We start from the raw sequence: 18,666 nt of genomic DNA, 5'->3' as shown, positions 1-18,666 counted from the left end.
CAGCTCGCAGCGCCCTCTTGTGGGCACATAATCTCACTCAGAGCTGAGATGAACTCAGGCTGAAATTCTATGCAGTTAACACTTGGGCTGAAGGAGAAATGTGATTTTGTTTGCATTCACACTTCTCAAACCAGTACACAGACTGAAACACAGCCGTCCTTTGAAATTAGCACCTCTCTGTGTTTGGGAATGCTGTTCTCCAGCCAGTGTGTACAAAAATGCACATAGCGTGGGATATCTGTGAAAAATAACATACCCAAATGCATCATTTTAGGGGAAATTGCTTGTAAAAATGGGCATATCAGGGCACATTAGCTAAAATGCATATGAAGAGGCATATGAGGAGAAATTGAAGCGTGATGAATTTTTGTAAGAATTCAGAAGGGAAAACGCAAATGGCTGCAGAAATGGAGATAATTGAAACTGACTGATCCATCCATCCCTATGTGAGCCTTGGGCCCCACTACAGTCACTAGGACATACACAGGCCCACTCCTAGTCATACACACATCTCACTGGGCTTTTTGCAGGAATTCTCAGGTTACCCTGAATGCTTCATCAGTCTGGAAGTCCAGTCCCTTATAAACACGTGAAGCCTCCTTATATTGTTCAAGTCCATTTGCCCAATAAATGTGGCACTTCTATTTTTTGCAGTTCACAACACCTCATGGCAGTCTTGGGTGCAGAGTCTTGCAATCTAACGTCCTTTTTACCCAGGATTCCCATATTCTGGGGACTTCTGCATGCAAAGCAGGGACAGGAAGATGTTTTCAGCATGAGGGCCACTTCCCCTGGTAGGCAACTTCCCAGGTAGGCAACATGTCAGTGATAGGTGGGGGCAGAGGCAAAAGGGGGTGGAGCAGTGATGCATACCCTCCAACCATCAAAATTTCCCCTCAAGGGGCAGATTCATGCTTGCCCACAACACACACAAACACTCTGCCCTAGCTGGCACCACCACCACCCAGTCCATTTTCTCCCTTCCCTGCTCTGACTATTTTGGCTTCTTTCAGTTTCTCTTTTTCCCCAGTCTTAAATTCAGTTTGCACCTTTTCTGCATTGCTTTACTTATTATTTTTTTTAAGTGTGCATTTTCATGCAAATTTTTCATTTGCACAATATATTTGCATTTTTGCAAGCAATTTCCCCTAATATTTATGCAACACCCTTATCACTAATACACTGCTGTGCATCTCCCCCTAACATGAACTATTTTGCATGCAGTTTGGGGAATTGGAGGACTACCTTGCAAACTCCAGAATTTCAAGAGATACCTATATTGCTTTGGTTAGATACAAATTAAGTCATTTTCATCTTTTGTGTGTATAATTTTTATTAAATTTTCTGTTTTACAATTTAAAATATTCATTTAAACAACCTTAAAGTATCAGTGACTTCCTTTCTTCTCCTTCCATGGTTCATTTTTCATATCATAAATCTCTGCATATTTTACATAAACTAAACCATTCAGTATTCCATTATTATATCCATCAAAACTTGTTTACACTGTTGAATTTATCTTAATGCTGTCAACGTTTTCAAGTGTACACAACCCCCCCCCCATATATTCAATAAGCATTTTCCAATCTTCTTTAAAGGTATCTCCTTCTTGTTCTCTTATTCTATATGCATATTAAGTCATTTTCCAATAACGTGCCAACAAATAAATGTCTCCTTTATCCATTTTCTGGACCAACATGGCTACATATATCTGATTTTTGTCTTGTTTTGCTTTGCTTTGTCTGGAATGAAGTAGGTTCATTTCTTCTCTTTTTTTAAACCTCCCCTTTGTCTTTGTTTCTCCCACAGGACTGATTGTCTACCTGGGCATGATGCTGGGGGCTATTATGTGGGGTGGCCTAGCAGACAAACTGGGCCGGAAGAAATGCCTCATCCTGTCTCTCTCCATCAATGCATCTTTTGCGTTCCTGTCCTCGTTTGTACAGGGATATGGATTCTTCCTCTTCTGTCGCCTTATCTCTGGTTTCGGGTAAGTTACGCAGTGCTCAGCTTGGGAAAGGGCCAGCTTGCATTAACAAATTGGTCTCTGTATCAGATAGGCCTGAATCTCAAAACTGAATCAGGCCCATTTGGTGGCCTTTGGATATTGGCTGGGTTGGGAGGCAATAGCCTTTGATCGCCCTGGGTCAGGCTTCCTGGAGCAATCTGGGGCTGTCAATGGGTGGGCCATTGGGCTGGAAAGAGGCAGGCAATGGTGGAGCATTTCCCACAGGGAATGCACTGGGCAGACAGACTCAAGAAGGAGAGAAGCAGATCACTGCAGCCAGCAGAATTGAATCCTCCCTCACCTGCTGGTCCAGACAAGCCATTTATTGATCACTCATTCTGATTTGCTTGTGAGAAGGCTAGGCGGCATTAAGCCATTGTCGTCTCACACTTTCCAGGACATTTCCATATCACTTCCTGATTTTTTTATTCATGGAAGTGGCACAAACCATCTTTAATTGTGCAACTTGAATTTGCTGGTATGGGATTGAATTCCCAGCCCCAACAAAACAGCATCTGGGGTCTAGGCTCCAATGCTAGTCCTGCATTTATGTTTGTATGAATTTATTACTACATTACACACACACACACACATACACACACACACTTGCACAATGTATGTATCTATTAATACCTTTATGTTCCAGCTTTCTTGCAAGTGGTCCCCTCCTTCCCAATTTTTGTAGACCAAGAACATTATACCCACCAGGATAGGCTTGCCTAACCAAAAATGTTTTTAGCTGGCCACATAAAGAGTACAATGAAGGCACCTGTCTGACATCAATAGAATCACAGAACTGTAGAGTCGGAAGGGACCCTGAGGGTCATCTAGTACAACCCCCTGTAATTCAGGAATCTTTTGCCAAGCGTGGGACTCAAACCCACAACCCTGAGATTCAGAGTCTCGTGCTATACTGACTGTGTTATATATTAATCATTCTAGGTGGGGGGTTCCGAAGGGTAGGTGCTGCCACAATTTCTTGCAAATGTAGAGTGAGTATTACATGGAACTTCTAACAAGGCCAGTCCCAGCTGTCAAGTGGGCATATATAAGGTAATATAACCACACAGGTGAACTAGAGTTGCCATATTTCAAAAAGTGAAAATCTGGACTCCAAGGTTTCAGCCTGGCTGTGTCCAGGAAATTCCGGGCATATGGAAGCCCTAGGTAAACTGATCTGAAGCTATTCAGGGCTGAATGTATTAAGAGCAACACTTTGGCCTGGTTTTCATTCTTCCTGCCTGTTCTCCCACCTCACCTGCTTCCTCAGAATTGGAGGGACTCTCCCCATTGTCTTTGCCTATTTCTCCGAATTCCTGTCTCGTGAGAAGAGAGGGGAGCATCTGAGCTGGCTCTGCATGTTCTGGATGATTGGAGCCCTCTACGCCTCCATCATGGCCTGGAGCATCATCCCGCATTACGGTAATCACCTCTGGATTCAGACGGCACCCCTGGCCTTTATCCATGTGTGGCATTCAGGCTGTGGATTTGCTGGCTGTCTATACAGCGATGCTCCCTTACTCCTGGTAGGACTGGGAGGTGGGGCCAGACTTAGCAAGGCCTAGGTCTAGGAATGCTTATACTGAGTCAGATCATTGGCTGATGGGAGTTAAGCCAATGACACCTCATGAACACCACAAGGCCTGATCTAGCCCAATACTGCCTGCTCTGACTGGCAGCTGCTGTCCAGGGTCTCAATCAGGGGTCATCCCTAGCCCTACTCCCTGAGGTGCTCTTCACTGAAGATACCAAGGATAAGGAATGACCAGGTCTATCTATTTCCAGTCAACCTTACTTTTGCATTGTTATTTTTTTAAAACCCACAATTCCATTCCTTTTCTGTGTTAATCTGCATTCTTAAAACCAGATTTCCCTCAATGTACATATTTAACGATGTGCTTTCATATATTTTTACATGGGCATGTTCTCCAAAACAGTTGCATCGAAGCACCTGTTTTGGCACACAAAGACTATTAAGAATGGGGTCACTATGTTTGGGGAAGTGCAGAATTTGGAAGGCAACTATTTCCCTGAGAAGGGCAGATTAGGCCATTTGGTATCTTATCAAGGAGGAATCCTTTGCATTTGCAAAGGCTGAATTTCTAGATAGCTAACTTCACACATTAGTCCATGAGGTGAAGTCATTTGGTACAGGAATTCAAAAGGTCAAATCCCTCAAATTCAAATCCCTGGATACCTAAGTTCCGTTTTGAACATTAGTCCAGGAGTTGCAGATCATGACATTTTGTATAGTAATGATGATGATGATGATTTATACCCCACCCATCTGGCTGGGCTTCCCCAGCCACTCTGGGTGGCTTCCAACAAAATATTAAAATACAGTAATGGGTCAAACATTAAAGGCTTCCCTAAACAGGGCTGCCTTCAGATGTCTTCTAAAAGTCCGGTAGTTGTTCTCTTTGACATCTGGTGGGAGGGTGTTCCACAGGGGGGGCGCCACTACCAAGAAGGCCCTCTGCCTGGTTCCCTGTAACTTGACTTCTCACAGGAATTTGCATCCCTCCAGCATCCCTGTTGAGGCACCTTCACTACCTGGAACATCAGATGTGCTCTGCCATCTGGGAATATTGGAGAATTCTGATGAAAACAGGAAAAAAAGAGGACATTGTTGGTGTTTGCATATTTGACCCCGTGTCCAGGATTCCAGAATGCAAATTGACCCATTGGTATTTACTGTCAATTGGTTGCAAATGATCTGCAACTGATCTGCAAATGATCTGCAACTGATTATACTGCCCCCCCAAATTTGCATTGTGTTTCCCTTGCATTTAAATGAATGTGGTGGAATTGTGGCATGGCCAGGTAATTTACGTAATTAATTACACAAATCACTTAAGTCGCATAAATCTGCCACAGTGGGCAGCAAGACAAATAATGCAGTTGATGGGGGAAGACAAACCGCAGTAGAACGGAAACATGACTGCATGGGACAAATTCAGGGTGGAAAGGGAAACAATGCCGTCTTCCATCCATTGCTGTAGCCCCTTTCCCTTGCTTATAGGATGGGGCTTCAGTATGGGGACCAACTACCACTTCCACAGCTGGAGAGTTTTCGTGGTTGTCTGCTCTCTGCCCTGCATCGCATCTCTGGTTGCCCTGAAGTTCATGCCAGAAAGCCCACGGTTTTTGCTGGAGGTAAGAACACATGTCTGAGAAAACAGACCTTTGTATTGTGTAGATTCTTCTAGAGGATATGCCATAAGCAATAGAAACCAAAAGGACTGGGATTTGTTTGACATAGGCTGCAACACCTAATGCATTTGCTCGGGTCTGGGAGCAGTGGCTCATTCTCAGGGCCCTTTGGAATATTGGTCAGTACAGGATTTTGAGCTTACCATATCATTGCAAAATAAAAAAATTCCTTCCAGTAGCACCTTAGAGACCAACTAAGTTTGTTATTGGTATGAGCTTTTGTGCATATGCACACTTCTTCAGATACATGCTTGCACACGAAAGCTCATATCAATAACAAACTTAGTTGGTCTCTAAGGTGCTACTGGAAGGAGTTTTTTTATTTTGTTTCGACTACGGCAGACAGACACAGCTACCTGTAACTATATCATTGCAAGGCAGCCAGCAGTAGGCCCCACGGAACTCAATAGGACTTGTTTTTGAGTACATATCCTTTAGATCGCACTGTTAATTGTGTAATTGCATTTTTTAAATAAAAAAAATAAGGCCTAGAAACTTGCATAGAGTTTCTCAGGATGCTGCACTCTGTGGCTAAGATGAGAACAGGGACCCCTTCTCACATTATGTGGCATAAATCAGGGGAAACTTTCTGCATCATCACTTTATCTCCCTGCCAAGTTTTGCCTGCTATGCATTTTGTGTTGATGCTAAAGGTCCAGGTGTGAAACCATCCAGAAGGCAGCAACTCTGCTGTCCTTTACGTTATAAAACAACATGCTCAATGTTGAACAGCAGCGCTGGGGAGCTCCTCTACAGCCCAAGGGCAACATTCCATTCTGGTTAACCTTCTGAGGGCCACATGACACTGGTGGGCAGGGCCAGAGGTACAAGCGAATGTTATTTTTACCTTTCTACAGTCAGATGGTTTCTGTACACACTCACAAACCCCTCTCCACTCAGGTAAGCAAGAGGCATTATTGGATTTCAAGGACCGGTTCCAGCTGGCAAAAATGCTCAGGGTGTGGGAAGAGGGTGTGTGGCTTAGGGAGAGTTTAAGGGGCCACATGGAGAGGTCTGTGGGGCCACATTCAACCCCTGAGCCAGAGGGTCCCCACTCACATTGTACAGGTATTCTCCGGCAGAATCCAGAACGTCTGCCCTTGGCTAGGACATCATCCCACCGTGGTTAAACCCATGTGACTTCCGATGGAGCCATAGCATAACTGGAGAGAAAGAGCCTGGGATCTTAAAAACATTTTCTGAAGGAAGTGCTCTTTCTGACATCCTTTGCTTTGGCCTTTCCAGATAGGCAAGCACGACGAAGCCTGGATGATCCTCAAGCAAGTCCATGACACCAACATGAGGGCCAAAGGCGAGCCAGAAAGGGTGTTTACGGTAAGCATGCTTTCTTCCTAGGAATGCACTTCCCCCTCAATAGGAGACTTTGGTCAAAGATTCTAAACCTAATTGGGTTTTTTATATACATTGCATAAAGCCCACAATCCACCTCTTTCTTCTCCCAAAGATTCAGTATGCAGATTCTAATTCAAGGTTATTTTCCAATTGGCAAACATGGTTGCCATCCAGGCAAGAAGATCCTGTTCTCCCCTACCCAGATGTTTGGGGCTCCAACTCCTATCAGCTCCAGCTAGGGATGGGCAAATCTGCCAATTTTGGCTTCTCATTTCTCCAGTCCTATGTTCCACATTTTGCCACATTTCCACATCATCCTTGCATATATTTTTTTAAAAAGATGATGTGAAAATTCACCAGCATTTTAGTGCAAATTTCTCCTAATGCATACATTTTCCCCCATGCATTTCTGCCCAATATACACATTTCTGTAAAGCAATTTCCCCCAATATAATGCATTTGTGTATGTTGCTTTCACAAAGATGTGCATTTTTGTACATGTTACTTGGCTAGCAAACTGCATTGCAAAATTCAGATATGTGCAAATTTCAAAAGATGGCTCTTTCAGTTTGTGTGTTTCTTTCAGAAAATGAGAATTAGAGAGATCTGCCTTTAAATGTAAACTGAATCAGATTTCTCCCTCATCCCTAAACCCAGTCACTGCTGGGTTCAAAACACCTGGAGATGTTTCATCCCAAGTCAGAACATTGGTTCATCTAGCTCAGCATAATCTGCACTGAATGACAGTGCCTCTCCAGGGTCTCTGAGAGAAGGCCTTCCTTGCCTACTTAGAGATGCCAGAAACTGAACCTTGAACCTTCTGCATGCAAAGCAATCACTCCACCCCTGAGCTATGCCCCTTCCCCATGTACAATTATTTGGGAATAAGCCTCCTTGTACACTGTGGGACTTCCTTCCACTAAACGTATTCAGGAATGGAATGCAGAGGTGTTTATTCAGGTGGCGGTTGACACAACCCTCTTGTTGTGTTGCTTCCGCGCAATTGCTTACAAGAACCAAGTTTAGTGTGGTCGCTGTGAAGTCAAGGGCTAAATATTTCGGCTTGTTTTTTCTTGTTTATTCAGGTAGCCAACATAAAAACTCCGAAGCAGATAGACGAATTCATTGAAATACAGTGTTCTACAGGGACGTGGTACCAGCGTTCTTTTGTTAGAGTGACAACAACCCTCAAACAGGTATGGGGGGGGATGGTGGTGGCACCTGAATGCACACAACAACCAGTAATGATTGATTGCCTAGATCTGTCATTGTGCTACTTGCCCACACAATGAACAGGTCATGGGATTGCAACCTTTCCTGATTACATCTGGGTGCAGTACTTTGACCACCCAACCTATTAATCAACAAATATTTGGTTTCATGTAGGGCTCTCAACTAAACAGAGATTTTTAAGTGGCTCAACCACCTGCGTTTTTACCAAGCGATTAATTGTATATAGATTATGTTATATTATCAGCTTCAGTAAAGGTGTCTCCCTGACCTACTGAAATAAGTGTAAGTGTAAAGGTAAAAGGACCCCTGAACATTAGGTCCAGTCGTGGCCGACTCTGGGGTTGTGGCACTCATCTCACTTTATTGGCTGAGGGAGCCGGCGTACAGCTTCCGGGTCATGTGGCCAGCATGACTAAGCCGCTTCTGGCGAACCAGAGCAGCACATGAAAACGCCGTTTACCTTCCTGCCAGAGAGGTACATATTTATCTACTTGCACTTTGACGTGCTTTCGAACTGCTAGGTTGGCAGTGTAAGTGTACATTGGAATTAAGAATTAACACTGTCACTTGTTGTTAAGTGGGGGGATGGGACTATATTTGTTGGAAGATCTTTAATACCATATTTAAGGCAAAGTACCTTTCATATTTTATTTTTTGGTTCCCTATTCCAGTGATACACCAGAATTTAATTGCCTCTGACAGTGACCTCAATTTTAAATTATTTAAATTGCCCCATAGATTAATCAACCAAGCTTCAGTTGATTTATGTCATAGCAAATGTAGGATCTGAGATAAATAAATCTTGCTTCACTGATTCTAGCCAGCTAGCTACAATGTAAAAACACTGAATGAAAATACTCATAATAAATTATTCGCCATTTCCACAAACAAACAGGTATTTGTTTTTCATTTTTGGAGGGGATATAAGAAGTTAGAAGTTAGCTTTCTTAGGACTTTTTCTGTAACTGATTCTTTGGACAATCCTTTTCTTTTAGGTTATGGACAATGTATTATACTGTTTGACAGCCCAGTACAGAATGAATACACTGTTCCTGGCAATTGTGTGGTTCTCAATGGCCTTAAGGTATGTGCCTTGGAATTCACAAACCTGTTATTAACCAGAGAGTTGGAAGATCATCCAGTCCAACCCTGGCAAGAAATCTCTTAGTACAGCATCCCTCATAGCTGGCTATCCAGCATGTGCTAAAAACCTGAAATCAACGAGGACCCACCACTTTCCAAGGCAGTCTGTTCTACTATTGATACAAAGGAAGCTACCTGATGGCGAATCGTACCATGGGTCCCTCTAGCTCAATATTGTCTACACTGGCTGGCAGTGGTTCTTCCGATTTTTAGAGATGACTCTTTTCCACCCCTCCCTGGAGATGGATATGATTGAACTTGGGCCGTCTGCAAACCGACCAGGTGTTCTACCACTAAGCTGCAGCTTATCCCACAAGCAGAGGCTCCCAGGTTCTCCAGCATCTCCTAGTAAGGCTGAAAAAGACTCCTGTCTGAAACCCTAGAAAGCCACTAGCAGCCAGTCTAGGCAATACTGAGCTTGAAGTACCAATGGTTTGACTTGGTATAAGGCAACTGCCTAGTTTCCTGTGGGTAAAGTCTGCCTGAGACATTTAGCCAGTCTTAGCAAAACAAATATTTGTTCCTTTTGATAGACTTTGCCTGTTTCCTCAGGGTAACAAACATTCAAATTAGAAATACAGGAAGCTGCCTTGTAACCTTTGCAAGGCTAAATAAAAGCAGCAGGAACCTGTCCTGAACATTTCAGAGATAAACTATATTTTCCCACCATTATCTTTTGGGAAGGTTAGGAACTTAGGAAGCTGCCATATACTGAGTATTGATTGGCAGTGCCTCTCCTGGGTTTCAGGAGAGCCCTACCAGAAGATGAACCTGGACTGAACCTGGGACCTTCTGTATTCAGGGCATATTCCACACTACTGAACTGCAGCCTTTCCCCCAAAGACCTTGTTGTTGTTGTTTAGTCGTTGAGTCATGTCCGACTCTTCGTGACCCCATGGACCAGAGCACGCCAGGCACTCCTGTCTTCCACTGCCTTCCGCAGTTTGGCCAAACTCATGTTGGTAGCTTTGAGAACACTGTCCAACCATCTCGTCCTCTGTCGTCCCCTTCTCCTTCTGCCCTCAATCTTTCCCAACATCAGGGTCTTTTCCAGGGAGTCTTCTCTTCTCATGGGGTGGCCAAAGTACTGGAGCCTCAGCTTCAGGACCTGTCCTTCCAGTGAGCACTCAGGGCTGATATCCTTAAGAATGGATAGGTTTGATCTTCTTGCACTCCATGGGACTCTCAAGAGTCTCCTCCAGCACCATAATTCAAAAGCATCAATTCTTCAGTGAAGACCTAGGCTTAGACCCAAAGACCTAGGAACATAGAAATCTGCCTTATATCATGTCAGACCCTTGGTCTGTCTTGTCCAGTACTGTCTACACAGACTGGCAGTGGTTCTCCAGGGGTTCAGGCAGAAACCCAGCCCTAGAATGGAAAAAAAATCAGCAGGCATTTAAAAGTTGAAACAGAAGGTTTCCCAGTGCAGATGCTTTAACAATGGTGTCACCTATTCTTGGCCAGATGCCTCCATCAGCAATCTGGCCACCACAATCTGCACCAGCTGGAGCTTCAGAGCCAGGTCCAAGCGCAGCCCCACAAACAGCGCATTGAAGCAATCTAGCCTTGAGGTTATCAAAGCATGGGTAACAGTTGGCAGTTCTCTGTGTCACAGTTCTCTTCTTCCTCTTGCAGTTACTATGGCCTTATCGTCTGGTTCCCTGACATGATACGGTACTACCAAGAAGAAGCATATAAGTCCCGCGAGAAAGTCTTTAATGGGGAATCAGTGAAGGATATCACCTTCAACTTCACCTTGGAAAATCAAATCCACCGGAATGGGACATATTTCAATGACAAGTGAGCCATCACACCCCACCTCACCAAAACAGATTCAAATGTTTGCTTATATGTGCCGTGTCCTGTCGGAGCTGCTATCCCACCGATCCTGGCTGTGGCAGCACCTTGGAACAACCAGAGATGATGGAAGTCGCTTCATGATGGAGATCAGTGAGAGATTACCAGTGTGGTGCCCTTGAGCTCCCTTGAGCACCCTTGAGGTTTTTCTCTGGTGCCCACAGAGACTCTGAGCCTCTTATTGCCCCTTTAGTCACGAGGCAGAGTGTGGGGCTACTTTATCTCCCTGGAAAAATGTAGAGAGCTGAAGGAGGAAGTGAGGAAGAGGACATACTTTCCCACTTCCTCTTTCAGCTGTATGTGCTTTTCAAGGCCCAGATCCTTTGGGAAAGGGGTTTGTATATTCATACTTTTTGTCTACCCCCCCTCTCTCTGTGTTTGTTTGTTTGTGTGTGTGTGTGTGTGTGTGTGAGAGAGAGAGAGAGAGAGAGAGAGAGAGAGAGAGAGAGTTTGTAAGAGAGAGAGAGAGAGAGAGATCTCTCCAGGGGACAGGTGAGAGGAGTGACCAGAAGGTTTGCTGCCAGGTAATGGTGGCTGGTGCTGATTGGGACGGGTAGGGTGGAAGGCAGTGAGCCCAGCAATAGATGGAGCCAGAGCAAATGGTGTGCAGAGCCCACTAAGTCTAGTTTCCCCCTCCTCCCTGCTGAATTCTACAGGGGTAACACTGAGACTTCGCAGGAGGAAGCTGATAGTCAGTGCTACCCTGGGCTGGTTGTACATAAGAAGGCTGGCAGGTGGGAGTAGGCACAGGTTGGGGGGATAGTGCTTCTTTTTGGCCAAGTGGCTTAGCCTCCAGTGGCACTTGCTGAAAGAGTCATATCCATTGCTGTGCCTCCTTTTGCCTCTTGGCTATCCATGTTTGCCTTTGGCTCTGCCAGTCGATAATCTGTGGCCCCTGGAAGGGTTCTGTAGGAGAGAATATGGCCCTTAAGCTTTTGTCCTTGTATGAGATAAAGAGTGACCCATAAGCATAATAACAGCAGCAACTGATGAAAATACTATTTTTGCTAATTCAACATCTATACTGGGAAATCAACTTGGATATCTGTTATGATCTAAATGAATTAAGTTACACATGCTGATAAACTTTTGTGCTTTGGGCTTCAAGGAGCCATAATTATTTTTAAATCACCTTTGGACATACTGACATCCAGTGGTCATGTAAGGAAAGGCACATCGAGGGCCAGTTCCCACATTACTTTTTTTCTGAAATATCATATTAAGGCATATATTGCAGCTGAAACCAGGGGTGCAGAAATTTGCTTGATTCTCATTTTTTTATGAGAATCAATCAGAGTGGAAATTCCCAAACCCATATGCAAACCAAAACACAGCACTCTTTTGAAAGTTGCACTACTCTGAACTTTGCAATCTAGTTTGCCAACCAAAGGATGCAGACAAAATGCATATATTAATGAAAAGTGCATGCAAAGATGTGCATATTTAGTGAAGAGAGCATAGGAAAATGTATTCTATTGTGGAGGAATTGCTTGGACAAAAAAAAATTCGCACATTCTTCTTCTTATAAAAAATTGCAACTGTCCACATAAGAAGGCTCTGTCCATGTTCACTAATTGCAGTAACAAAAGAATATCACATTCTCTATCTTGGCTATATTTGGTTGCATCAGTTGTCCATCTTTTTTAAAATAATGTTTTTTATTCTTATTTTTCATAGTACAAGCAAGTAAACTTCCACCTCATTGACAAGTTCTTCCCTGTTGGTAAGAATCAGGTGCAAGATAGTCAATCCCCTTGTCGCTTCTTACAACCTTGTGGGAAATGAAATTGTCAGCAAGGCAATTGAGGAGTTTGTTAGGCCTTACATTCTTGGCAGACTTTGAGTTTCAGCTATCCTGGCATCTGTTGGAACTCAAATCAATAATCAATAAGAGGGAAATCACACAGAGGTATAGAGAGATACTAAATGGAGTCTTTCTTTCAACATACGCAGTTTGGTCACTGAAAATATCCTCCCCCTAATGAGCCATGGGTTGTTAATGGTTTTGGAGTGAAGTTAAAGTGTTTGCATATGAAACAAAGCTGAATTAGATTGCATCAAACTCACTGTCTTGGCTTCTGCTGGTATCTTAAATTGTGTGTGTTTATTTTTTATTTTATTTTCCCACTTCAAATGAAGATGATGGTGAGTTATTTTCTATGTTTCAGGTTCATCAAAATGAAGTTCCGAGATGTGACTTTTGAGGACTCTGTGTTTGAGGAATGCTACTTCGAAGATGTGACATCGAGCGAGACCTTTTTCAAGAACTGCACCATTATAAAAACTGTCTTCTTTAACACAGGTAACGCGGGAGAGTGTGTGTTTCTGTGTTGGCAAAGTTCATCTGCTGGCTTCTGTCTGTGTTTTCATTTATAGAAAAGTGGAATGAAGTGAAGAGATAAGACTGGGAAGAAATCATAATAACTTTGATCTGGTCTGTTTTTGCAGTACACAATAACTTAAGCACCATTGTTCCCTGTTTATCAGGAATGGTAACAGATTTTTGGTATCTGGTCCTGCTGCTGCCTTTGAGGAATATTTTCTGAACAAGTTAGTAAGCGTGACTAGGCTTTCCATTCTTCAGATTTCAGATACTTCCTTTGGTCTTGCGAAGTTAGATGGGCATGTGTTATATCTTAAGGGCCTCCCTCTGTAAATGATAATGCAAGTCACTTTACTTTAAAAAAAAATCCCACATGCTGTTTGGGGGCCCTGCTGTGCATTGTTCTGAATGGTGCACTAGACATCTGCTCCAAAGTCTAATAGGGGACACAGCCATGTCAGTGTGCGTCACACCATGTGACAAAATTATGTACTTTATTCCGGCATACTTTCCTGCCTTTTTATGGGTGAATCATGGGAGAACAGAAGCCTGCTTATGTGGAAAGGGTAGGGGTGTAGCAACGTTGTCCAATGACGTTCGCAAATGAAATTTGCCATGATGTGGCAGTCTATCCATCAAAAAGTCACGCTTCCATAATGTATTGTAAAAGGAACCGATATAAAGGCGAGCAAGATAACTAAGAGACGTGCGGTGAATGTGGTGGAAGTCTTTTATAATATTTTAACTAGGATTTATATATTTTAATGTTTGAAGCATGAATTTGGTAATATTATTGGTTATGAAAAGTATTTTTCCCCCTTTTGTCTTCTCTCTCTCTCTCTTTCTTTAGTTTGCATTTTGGAAAACATGAATATAAATGTGCTTACAGCGTTATGTATTGTTCTTTGTTTCTCCTTCTCTTTCTTTTTCTTTTCTTGTAAAATTCAATAAAAAATATTTTTTTAAAAAGTAAAAGGAACCAAGACAGAGCCGCTAGCATTATAACGAGGAAAAGTAACACAGTAACCCCCATGTTTGAATTCAGTATGAGTTCCATCCATCCATCTTTCTCTCTCCCCCCCCCCCCTTAGACCTCTACAAGCATAAATTTGTTGAATGCAAGTTTGTGAATGCCACCTTCTTGGAGCAGAAGAAGGGCTGCCACATGGATTTTGAGAGGGACAACGACTTCCTGGTTTACCTCGTCGGCTTCTTAGGCAGCCTCTCGGTCTTGCCAGGCAACATTATCTCAGCTCTGCTGATGGACAAAATAGGTCGGATCAAGATGATTGGTGAGTGGGGAGGGATGGCATATGTCAATGTGGGAGTGGTCAGCAAGGTCCCCCCCCCAATGTGGTTTAGTTGGTCTCATGCCAAAAATCTTCTTTCCAATTTCTCAAAACTCTTCCTTCATTGTGAAGGAGGTTTTCACTTATTGTGCCTTGCCCTCAGGGCACTTTAGAATCTGTGTCAGCACAGGAACTTGAGCTTACCATCCCATTGCAAGGTTTGCCAAGGGTGGTGGAGGCTGGTGCCCATTGGCACTGATAGGGCAGAAGGCAGGGAGCCCAACAGTAGGTGGCGCCATAGCCAATGGCAGGCAGAGCCAAGAAGCTCACCCCTCCTCCTCCCTGCTGAGTGCTGCAAGGGTCAACACTGAGACTGAGGAGGAGGAAGCTGACAGCCAGGGTCATCCCCTATATCAAGTGTTATTCCTTCACATTTGAGCTTGTCTTATTTCTCTTTTTTATAATTTTTTTATTAAATTTTCTGTTTTACAATTTAGAAGATTCATTTAAACAACCTTAAAGTATCAAAAATTCCCCTTCTTCTCTTTCCATGGTTCATTTTGCATAACATAAATCCCTGCATATTTTATATAAACTAAACCATTCAGTATTCCATTATGACATCCATCTAAACTTATTTACACTGTTGAATTTATCTTAATGCTGCCAATGTTTTCAAGTGTACAAAATCCCACCCCCATATATTCAATAAACATTTTCCAATCTTCTTTAAACGTATGTTCTTCTTGTTCTCTTATTCGGTGTGTTAGGTCCACAAGCTGCGCATATTGCATCAGTTTAAGTTGCCATTTTTCTTTGGTTGGAACCTCACTCGTTTTCCATTTTGGGGCTAACAAAACATGGGCTGCAGTAGTGGCATACATAATTAACCTTGTCTTTTTTATTTATTATTATTATTATTATTATTATTATTATTATTATTATTATTATTTTCAATGCAGAGTTACAACAAAAATTACAAACATTGAATCCAAAATAATACTATACAAACAAGAAAGAAAAACAGAACACACAAAAAAGAAAACAAAAAACAAAAGAAAAAGCACACATCTACAAATAAAACCATATCTTCATTCTAATCTAGTCATTGCATACATATACACATATTGACTTCCTTCCTTTGTTCTAAGACCTCAAAAAAATTACTCTTTCTAAATTGTTGTGTCTAATGTAGATTACTTCTATCTTTATACTTTTTTTACTCCATTTTTCTTTTTTTTTTACCCTGTAAAGCATCATTCATTACATACCGATATGCTTACTCCAGAACAATGTTTTTTTATATACTCTTTAGCACACCCCCATTCTTTTAATAATTTCTGGTCCGATTGTCCCCTTATGAGTGCTGTGAGATTTATATATTCACAAAATTTAATTTGCCATTCCTTCATTGATGGAATTTTTCTCCCTTTCCAATTTTTTGCTATAAGCATCCTGATAGCTGTTGTTGCATAAAGGAATACTTTCCTTTGATTGTCAGGAATATTGTTTGTGATTATACCTAAAAGGAATGCCTCTGGTTTTTTTACTGAAAAATTAATTAATTAATTAACCTTGTCTTATCTCTCCCTGCCTCCTCTTTTGTTCTTTCTTGCAGGGGGTTCCATGCTGATCTCTGCCGTGTGCTGCTTCTTCCTGTTTTTTGGCAACAGTGAGTCGGCCATGATTGGCTGGCAGTGCCTATTTTGTGGTACCAGCATTGCTGCTTGGAATGCGCTGGATGTGATCACTGTGGAGCTGTACCCCACACATAAAAGGTGACTCTTCCCAGCAACCTCCTTTGGGGTGAGGAAGGAGGGTGGAGACAAACACAGGGAGATTTCCAGGGGCTGAAGCTTTTCAGCATGGCCCTTCACAATTTGAGAACAAACCAGTGTAAATCTGGAGCTGTTGGCAGTGGCATTGTTGGGGGGACGGAAGTAGGTTTGGGGTGAAGCACTACTGCTTATTTCACAGCCCAGGAGAGGACGTTATTATCTGGCGCTCTGTTTGCTAATCTCCTGCATGCCAAATTGTTTTTAAAAAGCCCTTTCTCAGCAAAAAGAATTCACTGTGCTGGTCTGCAAACCATATCAATATAAAACCAGGCAAAAAAAAATCATAAAAACCACTTGAAAGCAAATACAGTGGTACCTCAGATTAAGAGCTTAATTCGTTCTGGAGGTCCGTTCTTAACCTGAAACTGTTCTTAACCTGAAGCACCACTTTAGCTAATGGGGCCTCCCGCTGCTATTGCACCGCCGCTGCGCAATTTCTGTCCTGAAGCAAAGTTCTTAACCCGAGGTACTATTTCTAGGTTAGCGGAGTCTGTAACCTGAAGCGTATGTAACCCAAGGTACCACTGTATATATATTTAAACCAAGGATGCACCAATGTGGTGAACTGAAGTTAAGATTGGGAAAATAAGAGCCTGATCAGAAGCCAAAATTGACACATCTGCCCATCCCTACAGCTGACTTGGCTGACTATAAAAGAGGCCAATTCTTGGAGGAGAAGGCTATCAATAGCTACTAGCCATGATGGCTATGTTCTACCTCCACTAATGGAGGCAGGATGCCTCTGAATGCATGTTGCTGGGAGTCACCAGTGGGGAGAGATGCTCTCAGGTCCTCCCTGCAGGCTTCCTGTTGGGGCATATGGCTGACCACAGTGAGAATGGGACGCTGGGCTAGATGGACCTTTGGCCCAATCCACCAGGACTCTTCTAACCTTCTTAGGTGGCTGTGTTGCTTTGGAGGTTAATATGAAGAGGTCCTTCCCTTCACAAATGTACCACTGGACCACTGCCTCTTAGACCGTTCCCATTTTAAACTCCCTTTGCTTTCTCTCCCTTCTCCACAGAGCCACAGCCTTTGGCATCCTCAACGGGCTCTGCAAAATTGGGGCCATCTTCGGGAATGCTATCTTTGCCTCCTTTGTTGGGATAACCAAAGTGGTCCCCATCCTCCTGGCATCCTCCGCTCTGGTGGCAGGAGGCCTCCTTGCCCTGAGGCTGCCAGAGACTCGCGACCAAGTCCTGATGTGAGCGGCCCACAAGGGACAAAGGAAACGTTAACAGACAAGATGCATTTAGAAGAAAATCGGGGAAAAGCCTGTCAATATTTCTCTGCCGATACCTCAGATCTGAGGAGGGAGGGGGAGGAAGAGGCACCCCACTGAGATAACGTTAACCCCTTAGTTCTAGGACTGTTGTGAAGTGGTGATGGAGCCCGCCTGTCTAGGGCTGCACGCGCACGCGCACACCCTGAGCTTTGCTCATTGCTTCAAAGCTATCACTTGTTAGGGGGTGAAGCCCCATTTCCCCTCTGAATGTGTGTGAACATCTCAGGCACTAAACCAGTAACAGAAGAAGAAGCTGCCTCGTGATCGTGCATGTTTGTCTAGATGTGTGCATTGTGACGGGTGGCACTGGGAAGTGAGCCATTCCTCACACAAGTGACCCTCTCAGAGCTCAGCTGAATGGCTTGATGTCTACATTTCTATAGCTTTCCAGGCAATTAGCAAAAAGAAAAGGGGGGGGGATGAATATAGTTTTAAAACTGAAGCCCATTCACCAATGGTAGCTGGTCCTCAAGAGAGATCACAAACCAGATGGTTTATTCAGGGGCAAGACTACCCTTTTGGGGAGTCAACAGCCATTGACTTACATTTTGCGGAGGGCGGCCTCATATTTCGAGAACCAAAACTGAGACGCCCAACATAGCTTGTTGTGTTTCCTCAAGGAAAGCTGCTGATCCTTTCACACATTGGACCTCCAAGTTGTCTAAAGCAACCATCACCACCTCTCTCTCATAGGTATGCAAGTGAATCTGTAGGAGATTCTGCACACACACTTTCCATTTCATTCTCATCAAGTAGTTTTCAAAAGAACAAAAAAACAAAACAAACAACAACCACAGAGATATTCCAACTGTCCACAATAATTTTAACTGGATCTTGTGAGAGAGGAAGGCTAACACAAGTTTAAGCCACCAGTCAGTATTTCAAATGCGTTGAGTTTGGGGGCATCACTATATTAAAAGAGTATAAATTGTTGTTGGTTTTGATTTAGTTTCATTCATGTTCTGTTCCTTGAGCATCTTATGATTCCTGAAACCAAATATGTACATATCCTGCAGTGTAAATAGAGCGCTTTCTGAGGGGAGGGGGATATTTGATCAAGTATAGAGTACGGTATCTGCAGGAATTTACCAGTATTATAGCCATATTAACAAATGATAAAT

General features: G+C 43.1%; 1 protein-coding gene across 1 annotated transcript in view; it reads left to right on the top strand.

The window, feature by feature from the left end:
- The window catches only part of SV2B (synaptic vesicle glycoprotein 2B), a 71,730-nt gene extending 53,420 nt beyond the window's left edge, over window positions 1-18,310 (top strand). The window contains exons 3-13 of the mRNA XM_079954263.1: window positions 1,810-1,990; window positions 3,279-3,430; window positions 5,031-5,164; window positions 6,467-6,556; window positions 7,660-7,770; window positions 8,803-8,891; window positions 10,589-10,753; window positions 12,979-13,112; window positions 14,225-14,425; window positions 16,041-16,200; window positions 17,285-18,310. Coding sequence (XP_079810389.1) covers window positions 1,810-1,990; window positions 3,279-3,430; window positions 5,031-5,164; window positions 6,467-6,556; window positions 7,660-7,770; window positions 8,803-8,891; window positions 10,589-10,753; window positions 12,979-13,112; window positions 14,225-14,425; window positions 16,041-16,200; window positions 17,285-17,468 — 1,601 coding nt within the window. The 3' untranslated portion in view covers window positions 17,469-18,310. The remainder of the gene's footprint in view (window positions 1-1,809; window positions 1,991-3,278; window positions 3,431-5,030; window positions 5,165-6,466; window positions 6,557-7,659; window positions 7,771-8,802; window positions 8,892-10,588; window positions 10,754-12,978; window positions 13,113-14,224; window positions 14,426-16,040; window positions 16,201-17,284) is intronic.
- The last annotated feature ends 356 nt before the right edge of the window (window positions 18,311-18,666 follow it).

Source organism: Podarcis cretensis (assembly GCF_951804945.1).
Source record: "Podarcis cretensis genome assembly, chromosome: 14".
NCBI lineage: Eukaryota > Metazoa > Chordata > Lepidosauria > Squamata > Lacertidae > Podarcis > Podarcis cretensis.
This window is presented reverse-complemented; position numbering and strand designations above follow the sequence as displayed.